General features: G+C 42.2%; 1 protein-coding gene across 4 annotated transcripts in view; it reads left to right on the top strand.

The window, feature by feature from the left end:
* Nucleotides 1–27,326, top strand: part of DCDC2 (doublecortin domain containing 2) — a 170,927-nt gene that overhangs the window by 39,550 nt on the left and 104,051 nt on the right. For all 4 annotated transcript variants that reach the window (XM_086706124.1, XM_086706121.1, XM_086706123.1 and 1 more), the window contains 5 exons: nucleotides 10,944–11,020; nucleotides 11,168–11,299; nucleotides 17,108–17,254; nucleotides 19,700–19,754; nucleotides 26,146–26,308. In XM_086706124.1, coding sequence (XP_086562250.1) covers nucleotides 10,944–11,020; nucleotides 11,168–11,299; nucleotides 17,108–17,254; nucleotides 19,700–19,754; nucleotides 26,146–26,308 — 574 coding nt within the window. The remainder of the gene's footprint in view (nucleotides 1–10,943; nucleotides 11,021–11,167; nucleotides 11,300–17,107; nucleotides 17,255–19,699; nucleotides 19,755–26,145; nucleotides 26,309–27,326) is intronic.

Raw genomic sequence — 27,326 nt, forward strand, 5'->3', positions numbered from 1 at the left:
TCCTTCCCGAGGAGTGAATGGTTCAAACACCACACTGGGCGCCTCAGCATTTAGAGCCTGTTCCTGAGAGATAGACCCCCAAAATAGCTAACTTTAAAGACCAATGGGGCCTGTGTCCTAAGACCCACAAGATAGCAGTGATCTGGAGGACATCTCTTAAAAGCCTTGTGTGGAACTCACCTGCTCCGAGGTCAAGCTCAGAAGCAGCAGATTGTGCTCACACTCAAAGTGAAGGAGGCTCACTTCCTTCTACTGAAGTGTCAGCCTGAGAGGCAGATGTCTAATTTAATGCTGACATCCAAGGAGCCTGCTGGAACACTATCCAGGGATGGACACTGGCAGGTGCCACCTTTGCACTCTATCCTTACTGGGCTCTAGAGCACCAGTATCTCCTGGAAGGAGGCTTTTGTATGAGTTTGGTCCCTCAGTCTTTGGGGCTCCCAAGTAAGGGACACCTCTTGACCACCTGGCTTTGAGATTGTAATAGTTGGTGTCATCCAGAAAGGAACTTCTATATCCCTATCTCACACCTCCATTCTTGCAGTTACTGCCAGGGAACATTGCCGCATTGCCTGGCTCTGGCAGCCAGTGGGGCTTATGCTTGTGGTTCCCACAAGACTGTAACCAATGGAGAAAGAGTTCTTCTGTGAGCTACCACACCCCTAGGACCAAGCAAAAGGCAACAGACCCAGGAGCTCTGTCTTTCTGTGAAGGAGTCTATTAGCTAATCATGATGGCAGCCTGAGAAGCAGGCTTCTAAATTATATGAGGGGCTAACTCCAATCTTCTCCAGAGACTGTGGAAGGTGGGTGCTGTCTTCACATTCTCTCTCTGCCATGCTCCAGAGCACCAGTGTCTCCTAGACGGGAACTTTACTCACAGCTGGTACCCTTGTTTTTATGTCTAGAGCCCTAATTTTTGTGACTGATGCCCTTGGGACCCTGCCAGATCTCCAGGCCAGTGGGGCTTATGCTTGTGGTCCCCAAGGGCATATGTAGGACTGTATATATTTACATACTTTTAAAAGCTGCTGCCTGAGGATCTGGCTTCCCAACAGCCTGAGTCTAGGTGCTGAGAATCTGCCCTTAGGGACACTGACAAGTCTTGGCACTTCAGCTACTGGGAGCCATTAAATATCTAATAGGCTGCATGGGCAAGCTCAAAGGTGTGGGAGATGACAGAGGGCTAGGGCAGGGTTGAACCAGGATCACTTGCTACACAAAGCCACTTCCTCAAGACTGGGAGACTTGGTTGTTTCACATACTGTATGAAAACCAACACAGCAAAAAAAAAGAGGAATCCATTCCAAATGAGAAAAAACCTTAATGAAATAGAGATAAGTAATTTACCTGATAAAGAGTTGAATATTTTCCGGGATAGATCATAATCCTTTGTTAGGCTACAAAATTCTCAATAAATTTAAGAGGCCTGGAATCATGTCAAGCATCCTTTTTGACCACACTGGTATGAAACTAGAAATTAATTACATGAAGAAAAGTGTAAAACTCACAAATATGTGGAGATTAAACAACATGCTACTGAACCACCAGTGAACCAAAGAAGAGACCAAAAGGGAAATGAAAAATACCTGAGACAAACAAAAATGAAAATACAACATGCCAGAGTTTATAGGGGGTGGCAAAAGCAGTTCCAAGAGGGAAGTTTGTAGAGATAAATGCCTTCCTCAAGAAGCAAGTAAAGTCTGAAATAAACAACCTAACATTATTCATCCAGGAACTAGGAAGAAAAGAACAAACAAAGTCCCAAATTTGAAGAAGGAAGGAGATAACAAAGATTAGAAGACAAATAAATGAAATAGAGATTAAAAAGACAATAAAGATCAGTGGAACTAAGGACTGGTTCTTTGGAAAGATAAAATTGACAACCCTTCAGTTAGAGTCACCAAGAAAAAGGAGAAGACTCAAATAAATCAGAAACGAAAGAGGAGATGTCACAACTGATACTACAGAAATATAAAGGATCATAAGAGACTACTATGAAAAATGGTATGCTCCAAACTGGACAACCTTGAAGAAATGGATAAATCCCAGGAAACATACAACCTACTAAGACTGAATCATGATGAAATCAAAATCTGAATAGGTGGATCAGTAATCAAAAACCTACCAAAAAAACAAAAGTCCAGGGCCAGATGACTTCACTAGTGAATTTTACTAAACATTCAAAGAAGAATTAATATGAATCCTTCTCAAAGTCTTTCAAAAAGTAGAAGGGGAGGGAAAGCTTCCAAACTCATTTTATAAGGCCAGCATTACCCTGATACGAAAACCAGACAAGGAATGCCACAAGGAAAGAAAATTACAGGCCTGTGCTCTTGATGAACATAGCAAAAATCCTCAACAAAATATTAACAAACCAAAGTTGACATTTAAAGGATGGCATACCATGATCAAGTGAGATTTATTCTGGGGATGAAAGGATGGTTCAACATCCTCAAATCAGGGTGATACACTACCACATTAGCAAAATGTGGATAAATGAAATCAAATGAAGGACAAAAATCATATGGTCATCTCAATAGATGCAGGAAAAGCATTTGGCAAAATTCAACATTCATTTATGATGAAACACTCTCAACAAAGTGAGAATAGGGGAAACATAACAAAGGCCGTGTATGACAAACCCACAGCTAACAGTGAAAAAGTGAAAGCCTCCTTTAAGGTTAGGAACAAGACAAGGATGCCTGCTTTCATTATTTTTTTAATATCATATTGGAAGTCCTAGCCAGAGCAGTTAGGCAAGAAAAAAAAATAAAAGGCATCAAAATTGGAAGTGAAGAAGCGGAACTGTCACTGCTTGCAGATGTCATGATATTATATATTGAAAACCCTAAATATTTCACCAAAATACCCGTTAGAACTAGTAAATGAATTCAGTAAAGTTAGAGGACACATAATTAAAACACAAAAATCAGTTGTGTTTCTACACACTAATAACAAACCGTGAGAAAGAAAAAGAAAGCAATTCTGTTTACAGTTGCCTCAGAAAGAGTAAAATACCTAGGAATAAATTGAACCAAGGAGGTGAAAGACTGATACACTGAAATCTATAAGACAGTAATGAAAGAAATTGAAGAAGACACAAATGAGTGGAAAGGTATAACATGCTCCTGGATTGGAAGAATAAATATTATTAAAATGTCCTTACTACCCAGAGCAATCTACTGATTCAGTGCAATCCCTATTGCACATTCCAGTAACATTTTTTTTAAAGAAATAGAAAAAAAATCATCTTAAAATGTGTATGGAACCACAGAAATCCCCAAGCAGCCAAAGCGGTCTTGAGAAAGAAGAACACAGTTGGAGGCATCATACTCCCCAATATCAAACTATTTTACAAGGCTATAGTAATTAAAACAGTATGGTATTGGCATAAAAGCAGACATATATATATCAATAGAACAGAACAGAGAGCCCTGAAATTAACCCATGCACATATGGTCAATTTATGACAAAGGAGGGAAACATATACAGCAGGGAAAGTCTGTTCAATAAACAGTGTTGGGAAAACTAGACAGGCATATGCAAAAGAATGAAACTTGACCGCTATCTCTCACTATATTCAAAAGTTAACTCAAAATGGATTAAGGACTTGAATGTTTAAGACCTAAAAGCATAAAACTCCTAGAAGAAAACATAGGCAGTTAAGCTCCTTGACCTGAGTCTTGGCTATGATAATTTAAAAAAAAATTTTGTTTTTACATTTATTTATTTTTGAGAGACAGAGAGAGACAGATCACAAGTGGGGGAGGGGCATAGAGAGCAGGAGACACAGAATCCAAAGCAGGCTGCAGGCTCAGAGCTGTGAGCACAGAGCCCGACGCGAGGCTCAAACTCACAAACAGTGAGATCATGACCTGAGCCAAAGTAATACGCTTAACCTACTGAGCCACCCAGGTGCCCCTTGGCTATGATAATTTGAATCTGACAATGAAAGAAAGCAAAAACAGCCTACTGAATGGTAGAAAATATTTGCAAATCCTACATCTGCCAGGAGGCTCATCTCCAAGATATATTAAAAACTCGTAGGGGCGCCTGGCTGGCGCAGTCGGTTAAGCCTCCGACTTCAGCCAGGTCACCATCTCGCGGTCCGTGAGTTCGAGCCCCGCGTCAGGCTCTGGGCTGATGGCTCGGAGCTTGGAGCCTGTTTCCGATTCTGTGTCTCCCTCTCTCTCTGCCCCTCCCCTGTTCATGCTCTGTCTCTCTCTGTCCCAAAAATAAATAAAAACGTTGAAAAAAAAAAATTAAAAAAAAAAAAAAAAAAACTCGTACTACTCAGTGGCAAAAAAACCCCAAGCAATCCCATTAAAAAATGGGCAGAAGATCTGAGTAGACGTTTTTCCAAGGAAGACCTACAGATGGCCAATAGGTACATAAGAAGATACTCAACATCATTAATCATCAGGGATATGCAAATCAAAATCACAAGGAGATACCAGTTCACACGTATTTGGCCGTTATCAAGAAGACAAGAAATGACAGTGTTGGTGCAGATGCAGAGAAGTAGGAACTCTTGTGCACTGTTGGTGGGAATGTAAATTGGTGCAGTCACTGTGGAAAACAGTATGGAGGTTCCTTCAGCATCATAGGATCCAAAAATTCTACTTGGGGGTATTTTCTGAAGAAAATAAAAACATTAATGAAAAGATATATGTATCCCCATGTTCATTGCAGCATTGTCTACAAAAGCCAAGATATTAAAACAGCCTAAGTGTCTGTCAATGTGTGAGTGGATAAAAATTGTGAGATATATATTTGTATATATAATTATAAATATAAGGGAATATTATTTAGCCACAAAAAAAGAATGAATTCTTGCCATTTGACAACATGGATGGGCCTCAAGGGCATTATGCTAAGTGAAAAAAAAATCAGAGAAAGACACATACAATATGATCTCTCTTCTGTGTGCAGTTAAAAAAAACCCCATAAAACAAGCTCATAGATAGAGTACAGATGGGTGATTGTCAGAGGTGAGAGGGTGGGTAGGAGAAATGGGTGAAGGGGTCAAAAGGTAAAAGAAATTATATAGAAAGAATTGAAGTATAAAAGGAAAGTACCCTTATTACAGCCCCTCACTTATCCTACTCCAGCGCACCCTCCAAGACTAACCACACTTAAAAATTTCACTAAGCCTGAGTGGCTTAGTTTGTTAAGCGTCTGACTCGTGATTTCTGCTCAGGTCATGATCTTGCAGTTTGAGGGTTTGAGCCCCGCATCAGGCTCTGTGCTATTTTAGAGCAGAGCCTGCTTAGGATTCTCTCTCTCCCTCTCTGTTCTTCCCCCACTCACACACTTTCTCAAAATAAATAAATAAAACTTTAAAAAAAGTCACTATGTGTTTATGAGGGTGTATACATACATGTACATGTTACGCATGTACATAATGACATGGGATTTTTACATGTAAAAATCATGATATTTAGCGTATCTTTCAGTTTTTGTTGTCATGCTGGGAACAATAGTTCCCTACAACCTTCTACCTTCTTACCAGAAGCAGAACTATCCCTGGGAGGGGGACGACCTTTAATAATAGAAACACAATCTTTTTTTTTTTTAATTTTCTTTTTTTGATGTTTATTTATTTTTGAGACAGAGGAAGACAGAGTGTGAGTGGGGGAGGGGCAGAGAGAGAAGGAGACACAGAACCCGAAGCAGGCTCCAGGCTCTGAGCTGTCAGCACAGAGCCCAACGCGGGGCTCGAACCCACGAACCGTGAGATCATGACCTGAGCCGAAGTCGGATCCTTAACTGACTGAGCCACCCAGGCACCCCAGAAACACAATCCTGATACAAGCACAGAAGATGCATTTTCTTTATCAAAATATGTCCCAATTATTAGAATTTATTTCCTCAGATATGAAAAAGGGACACATAGTGATAGGAAAAGGGTGCAATTTTTGTGTCTCAGAAGGTCTGTGTTAATCCGTAGGTTAGAATGTGGCAAAACTCACAACTGAGATGCAGTGTAAGACCATTGGTAGAAATCCAAGGAGAGGGTGAGTCAACTATTCTTTAGGAAAGTTTGGTTATTGTCCTCACATCTTGTTCTGCGCCTTTTCTTGTCCCATTTCTCTTTTAGTCCATGTGTCTGGAGTATCTCCATGAGAAATGGCTTCATTCCATGAAGCTTAGGAGAGATTCCCAGCATGAAATCCCCTCTGACAGAGGCATTTTCCAGTTATTTATTATCATAGAAACCATCACATCATACTGTCAGCATCCATCAGGCATCTTGGCCAGTCTTTCTTCAATATTATTACTTAAAAAATAGTAATATTGAAAAAAAAGGATAATTATTTTAAAAAACACTTCTTTTTTTTAATGTTTATTTTTCAGAGAGAAAGAAAGACAGTGTGATTGGGGGAGGGGCAGAGAGAGAGGGAGACACAGAACCCAAAGCAGGCTCCAGGCTCTGAGCTGTCAGCACAGAGCCCGATGCAGGGCTTGAACTCAAAAATGGTGAGATCATGACCTAAGCTAAAGTCAGATGCTTAACTGACTAAGGCCCCCAAGTGCCCCTGAAAAACTTCTTTAGGACAATCCCTAATTAGCCTAGTTTGGACATGTCTGCTATATGGACTCCTAGGCGAGTTATTTTCAACTCTGGTTGAAACTCTGGTCTTTTATAAATGTTTGGCCCTTTTCTTCTCATTTATCAAAAAATGGTGAAAATTAGGGGCGCCTGGGTGGCTCAGTCAGTTGAGAGTCTGACTTCAGCTCAGGTTATGATCTCGCAGTTTGTGGGTTTGAGCCCCACGTCAGGCTCTCCATTGTCAGCACAGAGACCACTGTGGATCCTCTGTTCCCCTCCTCTCTCTGCCCCACCCTCCACTTGTTTTCTCTTTCTCTCAAAATAAATAAATAAAAACTTGTAAAAAATTGGTGAAAATTGATTAAATATCTTTGTAAAGGACTTTGTTCTCCTCTTTGATGCTGTGTGCCGTCTCTGCAAAGAAGTTAACAAAGTTTCCTCAAAGATTCCCATTTGGAGAACCTACTTTTTCTTCAAACAATAAGGAAAATATAGAGTTGAGATCTCTTTGTGTGGGTTGGCCTATATTTTTTTCAAATAAATAGCTTCATTACGTTCTCCTCCCCCCCCCCCCCCCCAAAATGCCTAAGTTTATCTTACGGATAGTCATAAAAACCTGGTATGTGTTCTTAAAAGTTATTTAATATTGACTTAAAAATTTTTATAACGGGTGTTCACGAGAGGTCAGTGGTCGCTAGATTTTTGGGATGGCATCTATTTAACAGCATTTCCTTAGGTCCTGAGACTGACTTTGATTTTCTCGGGCTAGATTTCAAGAGGTTTCAAGAGGGTGATGTATCCGTGCTGAGATTTGAGGCGGGTGGATTCTCTGAAGCATTCAGCCTAACAGCCCGAGGGAGTGGTATTGCCACTTAGCTAATTAGTTCATGCAGCATCCCTTTGGGCTAGTTTAGCAGGATTATCACTATTTTTGCAGATTAAGAAAATGAGGCGTGAGGCTTTGAATTGGTTCACGTCAAAAGTTTTGGCAGTCAGTGCTGGAGTTTCAGAATTGTAGATCTTTACTCAGTTACTCCGTTTGCAGACTTTGGTGTTGTTGTTTCAGATATATATTTTCAAAGCAACAATTTCATTTTCATTGAGTTTATTTTTATAACAGATTCATACTTTTTGAGTCATGTAGGTTTTAACTTGAATGTGACCCAGCTGTGATTATTGTCCTAAGTGTGATGTGGAATTTATGAACTTGAGTTAAATCACAAATAGATTTACCAGGTTCACATAAGCATTGTGGGCATTAAAAATTGTTTGATATGGCCATCTGTGACATAAACACAATCTAAATAAGAAATGAGAGACGGGCACCTGAGTGGTTCAGTTGGATGAGCGTCTGATATCAGCTCAGGTCATAGTCTCACGGTTCGTGAGTTTGAGCCCCATATCGGGCTCGCTGCTGTCCGTACTGAGCCGTCCTCAGATCCTCTGCCCCCCCTCGCTCTGCTCCTCCCTCCCTCACTCATGCTCTCTCTCAAAAATAAATAAAAACATTAAGATAAAAGAAATGAGAGACATAGGGATCTTTTAGAAAGCACCTGTGATTTCTGTCTGAAGACTAGAGTCCTGGCTCACCTCATCCTAACAGAGCGGACATGTCTAATGCCCCTTTCACCATCTTTCTCTTTAGAACTAGTTTCGAGAAAAATGTTAGCCAAGTATTTATTCAGTTAATACTTACCTACCCACCTGTTTACCTATCTAACTTCCACTGAGGGAATGACTCTTCTCTCCAGTCAGACTCTACTTGTCAATATCCAAACACACTGGTTTTTCCAAGACAGTGCTGAACTCAGTGAAGAATCCAGGCAGCAGGTCCGCTGTAAGCATGTGGGTCCAAAAGGAAAACTCATTTTCCTTGAGTTTATTTTTATAACAGATTATAACAGTTTTGAGTTTTGAATTGATACCTTTTCACTTGACTTGATTCCATAGTCGTGGATTTGACAACTAACGTTGTAGCCAGTGGTCAGTCACTAATGAAAGCTGTTCCTGGCACCCAAGGGTCTGGGTTGCGAGTACCTCACATTCCATCCTGGGGTATCCATCCCCCCATAACTAGGTGTGTTGATGCTTAACATTATACTCATATTTCAAATACTGTTTAAAGGGCAAGGGAACTTGTATGGGCTAATAAGAAAATTTACAAATTTAAAAACATATTCTAACTTATTATTATGTTTTCCATTATCTAAAGCCATAATTCTCTAGGTTAGCACCAAGCGACCAATATTTCATTCCTGATAAGGGTTCTGGAAAAGCTTCCCTTGTGTGCAGTTGATTTGACTTATTTTTTTGTGTGTGATTGAAGGTATTATTTGAAAATGCATTGTAAATTAAAGAATCATACTTTTTCCAAAAAGTTTGAATTGCTTTATACGATGGTCTTTTTTCTTTTTTTTTTTTTTCAGTTGACATATGTTACTTGGATTATATTTTGAGATTCTTAGTATATCTGAAAACAGCCTAGTTAATTTAATTATAATGACTCAAATATCTCTTTAAGATTAATCTTCAGTTCAACTGGCTACTCATGAACATTTGGGGAAAAATTGGCCATGCAGAATGAGGAAAACAACTATTATTCAGAACAGTGGTTTGATTTAATTCTAGTTAGAACTTATATACTCACAACTATATAATTATTTTTAAATCATGTGTTTATGAATTTCTGTATATATTATAGATATGTATGCTCTAAAGAAAAATAGTGTATTTTAGTCAGTTTGACGAGAGTTTTGAAGTTATTTGTTTATGTAACATACTCACCTTCACCTTCAAGAGTCCAGCAATGAAGGTCTTTATCAAGGTTAAGAGGCAAGACATTTGGAAAAAAAAAAGTATGAAGTATGTGCTCAGTCTATTACTAGGTAATATTGAGAGTAACCCAAAAGGGACACAATAGGGGGCAAGCAGTTGAAAATCAAATACAGTAAAACTTGGATTGCGAGTAACTTGTTCTGCCAGTGTTCCGCAAGACGAGCAAACCTTTCTGATAAACGAGCTGTGTCTTGCAATAGGAGTCATTCAGGACGCTGAATGTCACGTGATCACAACTGAGCCAATGGTTCTTGAAATTCAGTTTGATGTACAAATGCTTTGGATTACAAGCATGTTTCCAGAACGAATTATGCTCACACACCAAGGTTTTACTTTAATAAAATGTGTCCTACGTCAGACAATGGTAAGTGCAATGGGAAAACTGCCGGGAGGGGCAATAGGGAACCAGGATGTGGCAGCAGCTTTAAGTCAAGCAGATGACTAGTGGATGGAGTAGAGGCAGCTGGGGACAAAATCAAGGTCAGGGTTAGCTCTATAAAGGGTCCTCACGAGACAGGCAGGAAAGGAGAAAAGTGGGAGAAGACGTGGATGAGCTGAGTTGTGGAGCGAAGGCAGCTCCAAGGGCTTCATGTCTGTTGGCCCCAATTTCCTTAAGTTTGGAAGGAAATGATCTGCTGAGTGTGTCTGGAGTGGAAGTTTAGAGTTCAGAGTGAGAGGGAGGGATTCAGATAGCTCATTGCTGGAAAAAACACAAGTAATTGACGGGGAGGAGAGGGCTACTGGGAGCCAAAACCTGGGCTCAGGAGCAGGTGTCCTGGGGCAGGGGTGGGGTGTGGGGATGGGGCTCTTGCTTCTCACCAGCAGCAGCCATGAGCCTGGAAGCAAAGACCCAGGAAAATGGGCTGTTGGAGAGGGGAGAAGTGGAGTCCTTGGGGAGAATGTGATGGTGTCACATGCCCGGGGGGCCCCAGATTCAGCGCAGGAGAGAAGTATGCTGTGACTCGAGAATTACTTTGTTTTTGTTTTATGGAAAGGAATGTATGAGGCCCCTGGGTAGCTCAGTCAGTTAAAGCATCTGACTCTTGACTTTGGCTCAGGTTGTGATCTCACAGTTCGTGAGTTTGAGCCCCATGTTGGGCTCTGTGCTAATGGTGCAGAGCGTGCTTGGGATTCTCTCTCTCTCTCTCTCTCTCTCTCTCTCTCTCTCTCTCTCTCTATTTCCCCCTTCCCCCAAAATAAATAAATAAACTAAACAAACTTACTTGGCCAATCACTTCTAGAATGTGTCTTTAAAAAAATAAATAAAAACATATAAAATGTTGCCTTAAAATTCTCACAGTAAGCCCAATTGTGAGGCAGTGTGCCAGAGCTTAAGGGAAATTTTTCTTGAGAGCTTTGTTAAGGGCAGCTAATATTGCAGGGCAGGTAATAATACCCTCTGGGCTCTATGTAAGTGGGGGGAAAAACAACAACAACAAGATTTTTAACAAGCCCATTCCTTGGACACCTGTAGTTTTAATTCCTAGGGAAAAAAAAAAAAAAGAAAGAAAGAAAACTGAAGCTCAGTGATTTACATGTGTTTGTTTCTAAAGGTGAAACCGGTGATGCACAGGAGACTCAACGTGTCGGCTCGCTTCAGAAAACCGCTGCAGGAGCCCTGCACTATCTTGTAAGTTGGAGCCCTTTCCTATTGAGGTTGGCGGCTTGGTTGCTCTCCTTGTGGTTTGGAATTTGTTCCGTGGTGTTAAAAGTATGACCGTTTCCGATGGTGTGGCTCACTCATTTTTTTTTCTCTCTCTCTTTTTTTTCTCCCCAGCTTGATTGCCAACGGAGACCTCATAAGTCCGGCTTCTCGCCTCCTCATCCCTAGAAAAACCTTGAGTCAGTGGGATCATGTCCTACAAATGGTCACGGACAAAATAACTCTGAGGAGCGGGGCTGTCCACAGGTACATCGGGGCAATCTGACGGGTTTCATAACTGTTCAGGGTGACCCCAGCAGGCTCCGGAGTCACTGGTCCCCAGATTGTGAATTTCAGCTCTCCGGTGAGGCTCCATTTATCTGCCTCTGTTTCCCTATCTGTAAAATAAGTAGTAGTACTTACCTTATAGAGTCCTGTTAGAAGTGAGATAACCCACATAAAGAGATTAAGATAGTCCTTGGTACATAGTAGTGCATCCTCAAGTATTAACTGTTTTTGTTCTTTTAGTTTAGAGCCAATAGGTAAATGTCAACTTTCTTTTGGTTGAGAAGGAGTTTTTATTGAATGAGCTAGCTTCTTGGCTCTTAATTAGCTGTCCTTTTTTCCAGGAGATATTTTTGATTCCTTGATGCTCACACCTATTTGCCTAGCATAAAAAGTCAGAGATGAGCAGGTTTGAATGGGTTAAGGTGGAAGGAGGTAGGTTAGAGAGGTAATTAAGTGGGGTCACTTAAACTTCAGAAAGCAAGAGCATTTCCTCAAGTTATGAAATTCAAAAAAAATTTCTTAATGTTTTATTTATTTTTGAGAGAGGGAGAGAGAGAGACAGAGCATGAGTGTGGGAGGGCAGAGAGAGAGAGACACACACACACATGCAGACACAGAATCCTAAGCAGGCTCCAGACCCCCAGCTGTCAGCACAGAGCCTGATGCAGGGCTCGAATTCACGAACCGTGAGATCACGTCCCGAGCCGAAGTTGGACGCTTAGCCAACTAAGTCACCCAGGCGCCCCATGAAATTTAAGTGAAGATTCAAATCGTGGCTTTTAAATTGTGAAGCATAGGAAATTATCCCTTGATGAAGGCTGACTTAATTTGGTTTCTTTTTGGTGGGAGAGTTACAAATAATATGTGCAAAGACAGAACATATTAAGAATCTATGTACCGTGTGACACACAATATTTGAAATCCAGTCCAGAGTTTTCTGGTATTCTCAGATCCTGTCTTTCTCTCAGTCTAACATACTCTGCTAGAGGAGTGTACTCTTACTTTCAACTTCCTGTGCCTGTTTTCATATCCGTATGTCTACATATCTGTTTATAGACCTATCTGATAAGTTCTCAGAATATTGCATATTCTTTCAGTTAAATTTGTATACAGATTCATATATGTATATTCACCTGTTAATATGCATAATTTCACAGCCATTGAGATTTTACATATAATCAGGTATGATATATAAATAATATAAATACGCATACCCATATTTAGATGCAGTTGAAAGTAATACTTTAGATGTGGTAAGAAAAAAATTCAAACAGGACAAAAGACCTAAAAGTGTTTTGTCTCACCTTGGCTCTCCAGCCCCCCTCTCTAATACTTCTCTGCATTATTCCAGAAATATTTTGTGCATTCGGAAACACGTACATCTTTTATTTCTTAAAAACACAGATGGGCGCGTGCACACACACATACACACACACACACGTGACACACACATATGAGTAAGTATATAAACATACCTTGATGTTTTTCCTATAACAGCAAATCTTGGAGCAGGAATAGCTCTCTATCTTACAATTTTTAATGAGTACAAAATATTCCGTTTTAAGGGTATGCCCTAATCTGTTTTAAGAGTCTCCTCTTGATGGAAATTTAGGTTATTTCCAATCCTATGCTATTACATGTACATGTCTTTGTATGTAAGCAGAGTTTATCAGGAGACTGAAGTATAGATGTCGAATTGCTTTCTAGTTGTAATGCATTTAAAATTTTGCTAGGGGGTGCCTGGGTGGCTCAGTCGGTTAAGAGTCTGACTTTGGCTCAGGTCATGATCTCACGGTTCGCAGTTTCGAGCCCCGCATCGGGCTCTGTGCTGATAGCTCGGAGCCTGGAGCCTGCTTCAGATTCTGTCTGTCTGTCTGTCTCTATCTCTGCTCCTCCCTTGCTCATGCTCTGTCTCTCTCTCTCTCTCAAAAATAAACAAACATTAAAAATGAAATAAAATTTTGCTAGATACTGACAGCTGTCTTCCAGAGAGTCTGTGCTGATTTGAACTTTCACTGAAAGTACATGAAACTGCCTGGTTCTCCTACTCTCATCCATACTGTAGAAGTATCAAACATTTTGTCTTTTCGTTCACATTGGGTAAACACAGTATTTCGTCGTTTCTTGCTTTTTATTTATTTAATATACAACAGTAACAGCCGAAACAGCATCTGCTGCTCCTTTCTTGCATGCAAGGTATTCTCCCAGGTGTTCTACGTTTTAAACTTAATTAAGTCAGCAACTCTGTGAGGTAAGTAGGGTTATTATTCATTTTTAGTAAACATGAAACACGAGATGGGGGGTGGGCGTGGGGGGCGGAAGTTACTTCTCCAAGATTAGGCGGGTAGTGGTTAGCAGAGCTGGGATTCAGGCCTCCTGAGTAGGCAGTCTGGCTCCAGAGCCTGTGCTCTTAACTTCTAAGTTATTCTCTAAATAAATGCCACAAATTTATCTTCCATTATATATGAACTGTCTGTATTACATTTGCATTTTTATCTTACTGATTTAGAGACACTCTTTACGTAGTAGGGAGATTGGCTCTTTCTCATAATGAGTTTTTAAGAATTTTTTTTAATGTTTATTCATTTTTGAGAGAGACAGAGACGGAGCATGAGTGGGGGAGGGGCAGAGAGAGAGGGAGACACAGGATCCGAAGCTGGCCCCAGGCTCTGAGCTGTCAGCACAGAGCCTGATGTGGGGCTCGAACTCATGAACCCTGAGATCATCACCCGAGCTGAAGTCAGAGGCTTAACTGACTGAGCCATCTAGACGCCCCTCTCATATGAGTTTTAAATATATTTCCAGTTTATGTCTTTGATATTCCTTGTGTTTTTTGTTGGTTTTTTTTTGGGGGGGGGTATATAGTTAAGTTGAATTTTGGTGCAAATTTTCAATCTTACGATCATTAAGTTTTATGACTAGTTTAGGTTTTTCCCATTCCAAGATTATAAAAATATCCTGTAGTGTTTTCATCGTGTACTTTTAAATTTCACCTAAAACTTTGATCCTTCTGGATTTTATTTTAGTGTCAGGAGTGAAGGCAGACCCCAATAGTTTTGTGTGTGTGTGTGTGTATATATATATACACACACTTATATTTATATTTATATTTATATATTTGTTAGATATACAGTTGTATTTTTTGACATATACATAAATGTAAACCCACTCAATAAATAATATAAAGCATGCAAAGATCTATACACACAATTGTATGCCCAGATACACCTGTTCATACATGTACTGGTATACACAAATAAAATATATGCGAGTATAAATGCAGAAATGAAAATATATGTCCCCCGCCCCATACTTGAATACTTGGAGAAATTTAATTCTCAGTGCGATGCCAGATAGGAGTGAGGTTTGGTTGCTGGTCACTGGGGACATGCCCGTTTTCCTTTCACAGAACATTAAAAAGTCTCCTGCTTGGACCCTCCCTGTGCTTCAGTATATGTGTATATCAGAAGCATCCCATTAAAATTGGTTCCACTCCCTGTGTATGTGTCTTGCCTTTTGTAACAAAGGGAAGAAGCAGGTTAACGAAAGTCCTGTAAATGAAGGCTAAAACGTGGGTTAGAATTTACTCACACCTGTAACTACCTGCAGAAGAAATCAGTCAAATCTTGGCTACTTCCAGATCCAGAGTGAAGCCACCTTTTTTTTTTTTTTTTTTTAATTTTTTTTTTTTTTCCAACGTTTATTTATTTTTGGGACAGAGAGAGACAGAGCATGAACGGGGGAGGGGCAGAGAGAGAGGGAGACACAGAATCGGAAACAGGCTCCAGGCTCTGAGCCATCAGCCCAGAGCCCGACGCGGGGCTCGAACTCACGGACCGCGAGATCGTGACCTGGCTGAAGTCGGACGCTTAACCCACTGCGCCACCCAGGCGCCCCAATGAAGCCACCTTTTAATTTCAAGCCATAAACGTGAACTACTGACTCAGATCTTCCTGTTGTGGAGGAAGATGAAGGTCTGGGTCCAGGCCAGTGGTTGTCAGCCAGGGGCGATTGTGCCTCCAGGGGCCATTTGGCAGTGTCCAGAGTCCTTTTTGTTAGTCACACCTGGGGACAGGGCAGCTACTATTCCATCTAGTGGGTGGAGGCGGGTGCTGTTAACATCCTACAGTTCACAGGCAGGCTCCCCTCACCCCCAACAAAGAATTGTCGGGTCCAACAGGCCAGTAGCATCACTGCTCAGAAATCCTGGTCTGGGTTGAACGGAAGGAAAACCAGAAAATCTGGGTTAAGTGTTGGTATTTAGACTCGTAGGGATAGAATTACAGTGCTCTAAAGAAGGAGCATCTTTTTTTTCAACGTTTTTTTTTTTTAAATTTACTTTTGGGACAGAGAGAGACAGAGCATGAACGGGGGAGGGGCAGAGAGAGAGGGAGACACAGAATCGGAAACAGGCTCCAGACTCCGAGCCATCAGCCCAGAGCCTGACGCGGGGCTCGAACTCACGGACCGCGAGATCGTGACCTGGCTGAAGTCGGACGCTTAACTGACTGCGCCACCCAGGCGCCCCAAGAAGGAGCATCTTTATACTAAATCCATCCATACACATTTTGGGGGTTCTGTGGCTGTTTTCTTTGTACTTGCTGTCTCCTTTTGATATGGCCATTTACAGAATCAGTAAAGAAGCAGACAGATCATTGCCTTTTCTTTTTTTTTCTGTGCAAATGTCACTAACCTTTATTAGGTAATATAAGAAGTCTGAGCATTTTCTTTAGTGATTATCTTGAAATCCTTCCAGTCACTAACTCCTCTGTTTATAACCTTCAAGAATAGGCATTACTTCTCTGGTGTTGTTTTCTAATAGTCTGCTTTTTCTTGTTCTTCAGGGGGAGAAAAAAAGATTCTGTGGACACGTTTAAATCGTCTAGCAGAGTTATCACTGTTCTTTTAATAAGTAACATATTCCTTGTAGTTTGCAGCAGTGGTTTTACAGTAAAGGGAAGTCCTTGTGAAATCCCTTGATTCTGGGAAGATGAGGGGAGGCCAAAAAAAAAAAAAAAAACAACAACCCAAAAAGGAAGAGGCAGGAATGCTATGTGGTTCTGCACCATTAATCCTGGTAATGGGCTCCTTTGCCTCTTGTTGTCTGATCCCATTCTGTGTGTGTTTGGATGTATGATTTTGGCTGAGGGCTCTTGCACAGAATGCAGTAAGTTTGTCAACCTGACAAATAAATTAAGAAAATAAATTTAAAATTTTTTTTAACATTTATTTATTTTTGAGACAGAGAGCATGAATGGGGGAGGGTCAGAGAGAGGGAGACACAGAATCCGAAACAGGCTCCAGGCTCTAGGCTCTGAGCTGTCAGCACAGAGCCCGACGCGGGGCTCGAACCCACGGACCGCGAGATCATGACCTGAGCCGAAGTCGGCCGCTTAACCGACTGAGCCACCCAGGCGCCCCAAGAAAATAAATTTTAAAAGTGCTCGCAAAATAGAAATAGAAGAATCGATCTTCAGCGGGAGTGGAGCTCCATTTAAAGCCCCGTGTCCTGTACAAGTTCGTGCTCTCCGTCCCAAATCTTACTATGGAAGCAAGACGGGATCCCCCTGTTGGATGGTTAAGGTTTCTTGGGACGATGTCCTGTGTGGATTATAACGCTGGCATTTAATTGAAGCCAATGACTTTGAGGCACTTGTAATTCAATAATTAGAATTAGTAACAAATGAGCCAGCATAAGAGCAGAGGATTTTTACTGAACTTTGTAATGTTAAGTAGCTCTCTCATGCTTGTTAAGAGCTGAATTGTTGGCGTTCATATTTTTGGCAGACTCTACACGTTAGAAGGAAGACTGGTTGCGAGCGGGGCCGAGTTGGAGAATGGGCAATTTTACGTGGCGGTCGGCAGGGATCGGTTCAAGAAACTGCCTTACAGTGAATTACTGTTTGACAAGTCAACAATGAGAAGGTCTTATGGGTAAGTGTTCCCCCTCATTCGTGTCTCCTGCTTTAGTTACCACTTGAAATAACGAGTCTAATGCTCACCACTGGTCTATTTTATATAATCTTACTGATTATCAGTTAGAATGGAAAGCATGGGGAAGATATCTATATCTATATCTATATCTATATCTATATCTATATCTATATCTATATCTATATCTATATCTATCTATATCTATATCTATATCTATATCTATATCTATATCTATATCTATATCTATATCTATATCTATATCTATATCTATATCTATCTATCTATCTATCTATACATATAGCTATTCTTTTTGCCGAGATTGGAGATTTATTTTTTTTTTGCACAAAAATACAATTTTGGGGAATCTATGAAAGACAATACAGTATTTTTTAACCGTTCACTTATGAAGTCATAGTAAATATAAAGGCTTATTTTTGTGAAGGAGACACGGCAATGGACTTCTTTGTATCATACATTATTAGACATTTAATAATGTCTCCACTGTTTAGCTGCACAAGATAATTTTTTAGTTGGTGGATATACAAGCATCTAAAAGTTTAAAACATTTAAGTTTAAAAACAATATTTTGTACTCCTTTTAATTTTTTTTTTAAGTTTATTCATTTTTGAGAGAGAGAAAGAGCGTGAGGGTAGGGGCAGAAAGAGAGGGAGACACAGAATCCGAAGCAGGCTCCAGGCTCTGAGATGTCAGCACGGACTGAAGTCGGACACTTAACTGACTGAGCCACCCAGGTGCCTCAGTCCTTTCAATAATAGGAAGAGATAAAAGCGATATAATTCCACTTGCATAAGTAAATAAAGCAGTGATACAGAGTATAATTATGACATGCACACTTGTAAATATACTTAAAAAATTTTTTTAAATTTAATTTTAGAGCAAGCGAGAGCTTGCAAGAGTGGGAGAGAGAGAATCCCAAGTAGGCTCGAAGCTCAGTGTGGAGCCCCACGTGGGGCTTGATCCCACGACCCTGGGATCATGACCTGAGCCAAAATCAAGAGTTGGATGCCTGCTCAACCAACTAAGCCACACAGGCACCCGTAAAGATGACCCTTTTAATTGCATGCAATACTCTGTTGCCCCTTTTTTTCTCTATGAGATGTCCTGTGTCTGTGAAGGGTGCCTCACTCCAGGTGAGTTGATGGCTGGCAAAGGCATCGGTTCAGAGCCCTGGGTGGATGCAGGCGCCCCTTGGTTTGCCCGTGGTGCTGCTTTTTCCAGTGGTTCTGTGGCCACTTTGCTATCAGAAACGGACTCTTTGTGGTTGTCCTCTGCTAGGGTGTGTGACAGACACTCGTGCAGACAGAGCACAAGCTTTATCAAGCTATCAGGAGAGACTGGCCGAGGGTTTCTAAATAAGTAAGGGATGAAATGGAACTTCAGGGGGCGGTGTTTGGGGTGTGCAAGAGCACGTGGTTTTCCAGCACTTTAGAATTCTTTACCAGCACACTGATCGATTGCTGTGCTTACCCATCTACGAACTCAACCCCAGCAACACTGGGTTCGCCTGCCATGAGCCTCAGCGTGTACTTGAGGGCAGTGAGAGAGCTGTAGCTCGCAGGCGGCCTCACTCAACCGAACGAGTAAGACCTTTATGGACGTGTGGTCTTGTTTTCAGAGGTTCGCTGGGTTCCAGGATGCTTCCTAACAACACAGACATCTCTGAAACCGCATTCTTATAGCCAAGGAGAACTTTTATTTTTTTGTAGAGAATGACTGGTTTAGAAGCTCCCTGAATGGAAGCAAACACCAGTGTTTTGCCGTGTCTGAGCTTCTGCGGTCGACCCTGCAGACATTATGAAAAGAATGGAAATTTACTGTTTTTGACTCAATCTGGCAAAATTACTCAGCTTAGGAAATGACTTTTTGAAATGCGTATAGAAAATTGGGGGATTTGAATAAAAATGCCATGAAACAATTTAAGGTGGTACTAAAAGTATAAGGGAGCATTGATTAAAATAGTTTAAAAATCTTTTGGAGGGCAATTTGGAAACTTTATGGTGGTCTTTGTGAAATTGGGAAAAAGTATGTGGTGCTTTTTTTTTTTTTTTTTTTTTTTTTTTAAATTTTTTTTTTTTTTTCAACGATTATTTATTTTTGGGACAGAGAGAGACAGAGCATGAACGGGGGAGGGGCAGAGAGAGAGAGGGAGACACAGAATCGGAAACAGGCTCCAGGCTCTGAGCCATCAGCCCAGAGCCCAACGCGGGGCTCGAACTCACGGACCGCGAGATCGTGACCTGGCTGAAGTCGGACGCTTAACCGACTGCGCCACCCAGGCGCCCCTGTGGTGCTTTTTGTGAGACACCGATGTCCGTCAACAGTTGACTTGCAGGTCAGGACGACAAGTTGGAATGACAATTATCTGGCATTATGTGTTTTTTGTAAATAACGTTCAGATTTCTAAATTGCAATTTGTTTCTGCAGTCAGAAGTCTTCTTCACTACCTCCTATCGTAGGATCCAGAAAGTCTAAAGGGAGTGTAAGTATCAGATGCTTTACTCATTAATGTTCTATATTTCTATGTGATACAGAGAGACTGTCCTCTGGGTTTCAATTAAATTTGAAGAAATAAAACTTTACCTGCCTTGTGGCATGTGAGCACTTATGTGAAACAATGCTAGAACATTAGTGTTACAGCTAAGCTCTTCAAAGTGAACCAGCACAGGGAGTGGGGGAGGGGCAGAGAGAGAGAGAGAGAGAGTATGAATCTCAAACAGGCTCCAGGGGCTCGAATCCACCAACTACGAGATCGTGACCTGAACTGAAATCCAGATTCGGCCGCTTAACCGACTGAGCCACCCAGGTGCCCCTTGAACCAACATTTTTAAAATACAGGTTTCAAAGTAGGCAATCTTTTTCAGAAATGCGGGGTGCCTGGGTGGCTCAGTCCGTGAGGCGTCTGACTTTGGCTCAGGTTGCGATCTTGTGGCTCATGAGTTTGAGTCCCACATCGGGCTCTGCTCTGACAGCAGGAGCCTGCTTGGGATTCTCTCTCTCCATCTCTCTCTGCCCCTCCCACACTTGTGCGTGCTTGCTTGCTCTCTCTCTCTCTCAAAATAAATGAACTTTTAAAAAAAAAAACCCAAAAAGCGGTGCCTAGGTGGCTCAGTTGGTTATGCCTCTGACTTTGGCTCAGGTCATGATCTCACGGTTTGTGGGTTCGAGCCCCACATTGGGCTCTGTGCTGACAGCTCAGAGCCTGGAGCCCGCTTCGGATTCTGTGTCTCCCTCTCTCTCTGCCCCTCTCCTGCTCATGCTCTGTCTCTCTCTTTCAAAAATAAATAAACAATAAAAAAAAAATTTTAAAAAACCCAAGAAGTAGAAGAAATGCTGTATTATGTCACATTAATTGTATTTCTCAGTCCGGTATTTTTGTCTCTGGAAAAGATTAAAGAGGAAGTCTTTGTTAAAAAAAAAAAGATAATCCTGTTCTATTTCTTTAAAAGATTGAGAAGCACTCTAAATATTTCCCTATCCATCATTCATCCACTTATTTGTTATTTAACAAATAATTATTGTTTATTATTGTTAACAGTAATTATTGTTAATTCAGCAGATGTCCATTAAGCTGCTCTCCTGGGGGAACTGTGACCAGCATTTAGTCCTAACTTCTTAGCCTGTGGTACCTCCTCACAGTGATGAGTCTCATCCCAGCCGGAGTGCTGCTGGGGTGGCTTTTTCTGGCTGAGGCTTCTCTTTCTGCTCTTTCGATTGAATTGCCTGACCGGCAGTGATCAGAATGGATTTGACATGTCCCCCTGTCTGAACATTTCCCCCTGATTTAACTACGCAAAATTTTTCTGTTGGCATTTTGTGAAATAAGCTAATGCTGGGCACTGATACTGTTTAGGTATCTCCCCTCCCCTTCACCCCATTTTTGTGTATCATGCAAATCCTGTCAGTACAGAGCTCGATGTGGGACTTGATCTCATGAACCGTGAGATCATGACCTGAGCCGAGATCAAGAGTCAGATGCTTAATGGACTGAGCCACCCACATGCCCCATGTTGGACTTATTTGAGAAATCACTCTGCGTGTGATGTCTGCAGAGAAGTGGGTTGGGGAAGAACAGAGGCGGTGGGGTGGCTGGACCCAGGCATGTGATGCAGGTGACCTGGTCAGGTGGCTGCAGGTGACATGGATGTCTGTGACCATTCTTCCTTGAGTATATTGTAGCTCTTGTCACTGAATGATGCATTCATCCAACAGGCATCTCTTGAGTGCATGTTATGTCCTGGGGTATTGTATTAGTGCTTGTGCGGAGAGGGAGGCAGAGATTCTAGAGAAAACACGAAGTGTGTGGAACTTACATTCTAGAGGAGGAGAAAGAGAAACAAACAGACAATGCATTTGGTATTAAGCTTGAGGATAAGGGATAAGCTTGAGGAAAGATACATCAAGGAATGGGAAGAGCAAGTGAGAGGATGTTGCAGCATCTGGGTGGTCAGGACAGCCCTCCTTTAAGGGATTGTATTTGAGCAGAGTCATAACGTGCCTGGCACATAACAGGTGCTCACTGAACCTGTCTAGGTGTGTGAATGACGGGCAGTGAGCTGCATGGAGAGACCGTCTTTGGTCAGTAATTCCAAAGTCACAAACTTAGTTTTTAACAGAAGGATTCATTTACTCCTTTCCTTTAATTAATTGGGTCCCTGGAGAATGTACATGTTTTTAAGATCATTAGCCGCTTGGCACTGAGTGGGGGTGGGAGAGAAGTGGCTAGGGGAGACCCAGCTCAGGGCTTTGGGAATCACTGCCAAGTCAGCAGGAAAAGCACCCTCAAATTCGTGATACGGATCAAAGGGGATGCAGAACTGGGTTTTTATGAATTCATTTCTCACCAGGCTTTCTAGGAATTGCTCTACTGCATAAGGAAGGGGAGTGCGGGAGGTGGCCTGATAGAGTTTAGTAAAAAAAAAAAAAAAGCGGGGCGGAAAGCCACCAGAGTCTGCACAGGGGCCCCTGCTGGTGTGTAAGTGCCTAGCGCAGCCGCATCTACCCTGTGGTAGGGAGTGCGGGTGGTGAGGGCTTCTGGGCTCTTGCAGGCCCTTCCAGAGCCCCTAAGGAATGCCCCGTGCAGAGCAGGACGAGACCAGAAAGCCATTCCTTACACGAACGCCTAGTCCTGGGAGAATCACAGACACGAGCAAATGGAGAGTAATTTTAGCGTGCAGTTCTAGCCTTGAAAACAGAAGGAAGATATGCGTGGATGATGTTAAATTCTGTTCACAGTGGAAACACACCCCATCATAGGGGAGGCTGTGGTGTAGCAGCCGGGACGCCCCGTGTAGTGTCAGGGTGCCCCTTAGTGGCAGATGTGCGAACTCAGAGATTTGAGAACTAAAACCAGAGGCTAAAAGTTGTTCTTGTTTATTATTACCATGTGGCTGTTACATCTTGTGATGAGTAGTTTACAGATTCCAATATTATAATTGGTAAAGTTCTGGTAAAAAAAAAAAAACCCAATACGATTATCCGTGTATCCCAAAGTCACTGTGAAGCAAGATAAGGTCCAGATGTTTCCAAAGCTCTATTTTGCCTTTTGGGAAACTGAGTCCAGGATGGATAAAAGGGCTTTTTTTTTTTTCTTTTTCTTTCTTTCTTTTTTTTTTTTTTTTTGCACACTTACCATCACCAGATTCGCAAGTGAGAGAAATGCCAGCCTGATTCTGGGTCTACTTTCCTGCTTAGAAGTCTCCCTTTGGGGTGCGTCTCTGAAAGACACGCATGGCAGAGGCTGTCGTGTGAGGCAGATCCCTCGCGAAACTTGGTGTTTTATGACCTCTGTGCCTTTGGCACCTGTTCATGGGGACTGGGAATGCGTTTCCTGTAGTCATGAGTTGAGTGGCTCTTATTGGAAAGAGCCGAGGGAACTATTTAAAAAAATCCCAGTTTCAGTAGAGTGAGGGGAGATGGAAGGGTTCTTTTCAGTTCTTTTGCTTATTTGAGCCAGCAGATTGCTTTTCCTGTCGGATACACTGATGTGTGTGGGGCAAGAGGCAGGGCAGTGGTCGAGATACCGCACGGGGTCCAGTGTTTGCATAGGACACGCTGTAAAATCAGGCTGCTTCTTGACTCCTTGTTCTCAGGCATGTTGACCCAATTTGTCACTTGCAGGTGGTCTTTTCAGGGAATCATGCCATATTATAAATATTTGTAGTGCCTTGGCATCAGGCAGCTTCATGTAGAAAAACCAGACCTGGGTAACCGTGAGAGAGTTAATCCCCTTTATCTGTAAAATGGTGACAGTAATACCATATTTGTGTCAAGTGGGTACTTAGAATGTAAGAAAGTACTCAACAATACTGCTTTTTCTGTACAAGATAGCAAAACTCCCCTCTTACCTATGCCCCCCCCCCAAATAGCCACAACTCTCTATTTATGTATCTATGTTATAAGTCACGTGTGGAAGTCTCAGAAAAGAAAGGAAGATCCGTGAGAATGCAAGCTGGTGCTTCCATAATTGGATACGTGGATGTTGGTTTCCAAAGCTGTGCCTTATATTGTTGGAAGTCACCAGCCTTTCTTGATGCTCCCAAATCGCCCTTTTGAGTGTCCTTATCAGTAATGTAGTATATCAGAACTTCCTGTATAGTTTACAAGAGAGCTGGTTTTTAAAATCGTGTGAATCTCAGGCACTGTAGGATGGGGCTTCTATTTCCCCCTTGTGAAAATGACTTCTCCCAGACAGCTGTAAAAGGCCGTCCTGCCAAGATTCAGAGAGGTTCTTCTACATTCAGCTTTGTTTTAATCCTTGGAAGTTCAACGGCATCTCTGAACATTCCAGTAGGCTTGCTAGAAGGGTTACTTCACTCATCCAAGGCTTTTAAAGTTTTAAAATCTTGGGATGGATAGACTTGATTGAAAATAGGTGGGGATATGAGGCCTGGCTGATGGTTTTGGGATCTCTACTTAATCATGTTACCTGTCTGTCTCTCTGCCAGGCAGCCTATGGCCTTGTGAGAAAGAATCATTGGAGAAAAGGAAAGAAAAAAACCAACAACTCTGGTTGCTGTTAATGCAATAATTAAATGGAAACGTATGTTTAAATTGCAGCTGGAATAGGAAATTAAATTATGCAAAGGAGTGTTATAGATTTGGACAAGTTTTCATACTGTTAATAAATCTATGCATAATTCATTTTCTTGTAGGCTACGACAAAGTAGCATAAATAACTTCATTTGTAAGGCTGTGAATATTTCTACCCATAATTGGGTGATGGCTAAAACCATTTAAATGCTTCTGGATGGCTGAATATATAAATGTTTAAAATGAGCAGTTATAATAGGTTTCTAGGCAGATTTGTTTATTTAATATTACTACATTTATTTTCAGATCCTAGCATGGTACAGATGTTGCATAAAGATTTCACCCAATATGGGGGCGCCTGGGTGGCGCAGTCGGTTAAGCGTCCGACTTCAGCCAGGTCACGATCTCGCGGTCCGTGAGTTCGAGCCCCGTGTCGGGCTCTGGGCTGATGGCTCAGAGCCTGGAGCCTGTTTCCGCTTCTGTGTCTCCCTCTCTCTCTGCCCCTCCCCCGTTCATGCTCTGTCTCTCTCTGTCCCAAAAATAAATAAACGTTGAAAAAAAAAAAAAAGATTTCACCCAATATGGTGTGAGTTCAATACGATTTTTAAGAAAAAGAGACTAACTCTGCTCTTGGAAGAAGCACTCTGATGCTCACTGAGTAAATACTGCCTGACAGGCGCTGTACTAGTTATTTTATAAGTGTTACCATTTCCTTCTCGTGATGGACCTGAAGGCAGGTACGTTGGCCCCACGCAACTGCTGAGGAACCAGGATCAAAGAAGCCAGGAGTTAGTTAGCCCAGGGTCCCCTCAGTGGTTAGTGGCAGAGCAGTGGCTCTGAGCCAGGTGCTTTGGTCTCTGGAACTTTCATTCTTTCTACCACCTGCAGCCTCACGCTTTCTGCATGCAGGTGGGCTTAGCACCTGAGCACCGAAGGGACCAAGGTGCTCTTGGTAGGAGGGAGTTTCTTGCAGTAGGCATGGGCAAGCAGTGACGGAGTACGAACACAGCTGTTCGGTGGGTGTGTGTGGTAGCCACCCCTGTGGTGGGTTATGTGCCCCGGTCCCCCCGCCCCCACCCCGGGAGCCGTTCTTAGGCCAGTGACGGGAGCCCTCGAAACTCAACCTCACCTTCGTGATAAGGAGCCTGCTTTGCAGATGCAGTCTTCATCTCCAGAGGCTCCGCTGAATGTGTGACAGTTGGTGGCTGCCTTTGCCCGGGTGTGGTCTTAAGCCGCTGTGTCTGTGTCACTCTGGATTTGTGATCTCCAGGGAGCGTGGCAGTCGCCAGCGGATGAGTATGGATTTGAGGATTTTTACAAGCATAGTGTGTGTGTCCTTGGATGATGACACCTGCACATTCACGGTGACCGCTGGTCGAGGAGGTGTCTCTAGACCGGTGAATCAAACTGAAGGCTGTCGCGATTCCTCAGCCAACAGATAGCTGCTGCTTTTTCCAGAAGTCACAGGAGGGAGAGGATGGTTAAGGCAGCGGCTTGCTGGCTCCATGACCTCATTGCTTCCTCTTTGCAATGGCGCGACACAGCGACTGTCTCCCAGGGTTGTGAGGATTGAAATAATTTTCTGGAATTTCTGGTACATGTTAAGTATTCAACACTTTTTAGCTATTATTTTTGTTCTCCTGCCTCTGTTAGACCCTTCCTGTGGCATTTGGAGAAGTTAACGTGGATATTAAAATGGAGAGCGGGGACTCAGCAGAATCCATTCGTCTCCCGCCCCTGCCCCTGCCCGGTTTACTGCTGGTTAATGACTCGTATGGACTAGGAGTTGCTTTGGGATTTTGTTAGCCAATGGTAAGGGTCTCCAATCTTTTGCCACTTAGGGAAATGATCGTCAGTCCAAGTCAACAGTTGGATCCAGTGACAACACATCCCCTCAGCCCCCGAAGAGGAAAGGGAAAAAAGAAGAAGTGAATTTGGAAAAACCCAAGAAAGGGAAACAAAATGTAAAGTTAAAGAATTCACCACAGATAGTTCCAGACAGCGGTAAGTTTGTCCTTCCTGCTATTACATTGTTTTTATTGTTTATCCTCTTAAGGCTATGGTACGATTTTGATTCTTAAATAGATCTGTTTCTCTGGACCCACGGAAGATACTCCTGACCATCACGTGAGAGAGTTTTCCAAGGAAGAATCTTTGTGTACAAGATTCTTCTGTTTTTTCCTGCTAAGTTTCAGTTTATAGTTAGAGGTCGTGTACAAGGACACGGGTTCTGAGATAAAATATTTCTTGTGGTGGTCTTATATCAAAGAAAAAGGTAAATTTTGTCATCCTTTTCTTCTGTTGAAAGGGCTTGATTGACGTTTTGACTAACTACTGTTGACATTGGTCTCTCTCTCGTGTGTCTACAACCCTCGTCCACATCGATCATTAGTTACTGTCAGTCATAGCTTCCTTTCTCCGAAAAGATGTTTTACTAATTTTACTGATACCCAAGAGGATACTACAAAACTTTGCCAGTAGACAGTATGTACCCAAACTGGTTCTGTATCTTGCATTAGCAGATACAGAAATAATTCTAAAATAAATTCTAAAACAATAAGTAATTCTAAAATAAAATAATTCTAAAAAAATTCTAAAAAATAATTCTAAAAAAATTTTCATCGGTACGAAATTTGTGCAGATTCTGAATTTTCACGGTGGTTTTGGGAAGGTGGGCTCTTTTTTGGCCTCATCCCATGCACAGTGTCAGCGGGGTGAGCCTGCGGGCGTGGAGGGCTGGCCGGGCCACTGCTCCCCACTCACCCCGGGATCCACTCACATGCCTGCAAGGGGCCGGGCTGGACACCCAGGAAGACGAGGGATGGGCCGAGGTTTCGAGTTCCTGGCCAGCGCTCTGTCTTCCACCTGGGAGCTTCAGCTTATTTTGAGGTCGACGCGCAGAATCACATTAGAATTCCGGCTAACGTGCGCCCCACAGCTCAGGGGACACGGGAACTTGTAGGGGTCCACACAATGTGGTCCCCGTGGTGGAAGAGTTGTTGGGAAGCCGTGTGAGACTAAA

Source organism: Puma concolor, chromosome B2 (assembly GCF_028749965.1).
Source record: "Puma concolor isolate L17-30 chromosome B2, mPumCon1.1.hap2, whole genome shotgun sequence".
NCBI lineage: Eukaryota > Metazoa > Chordata > Mammalia > Carnivora > Felidae > Puma > Puma concolor.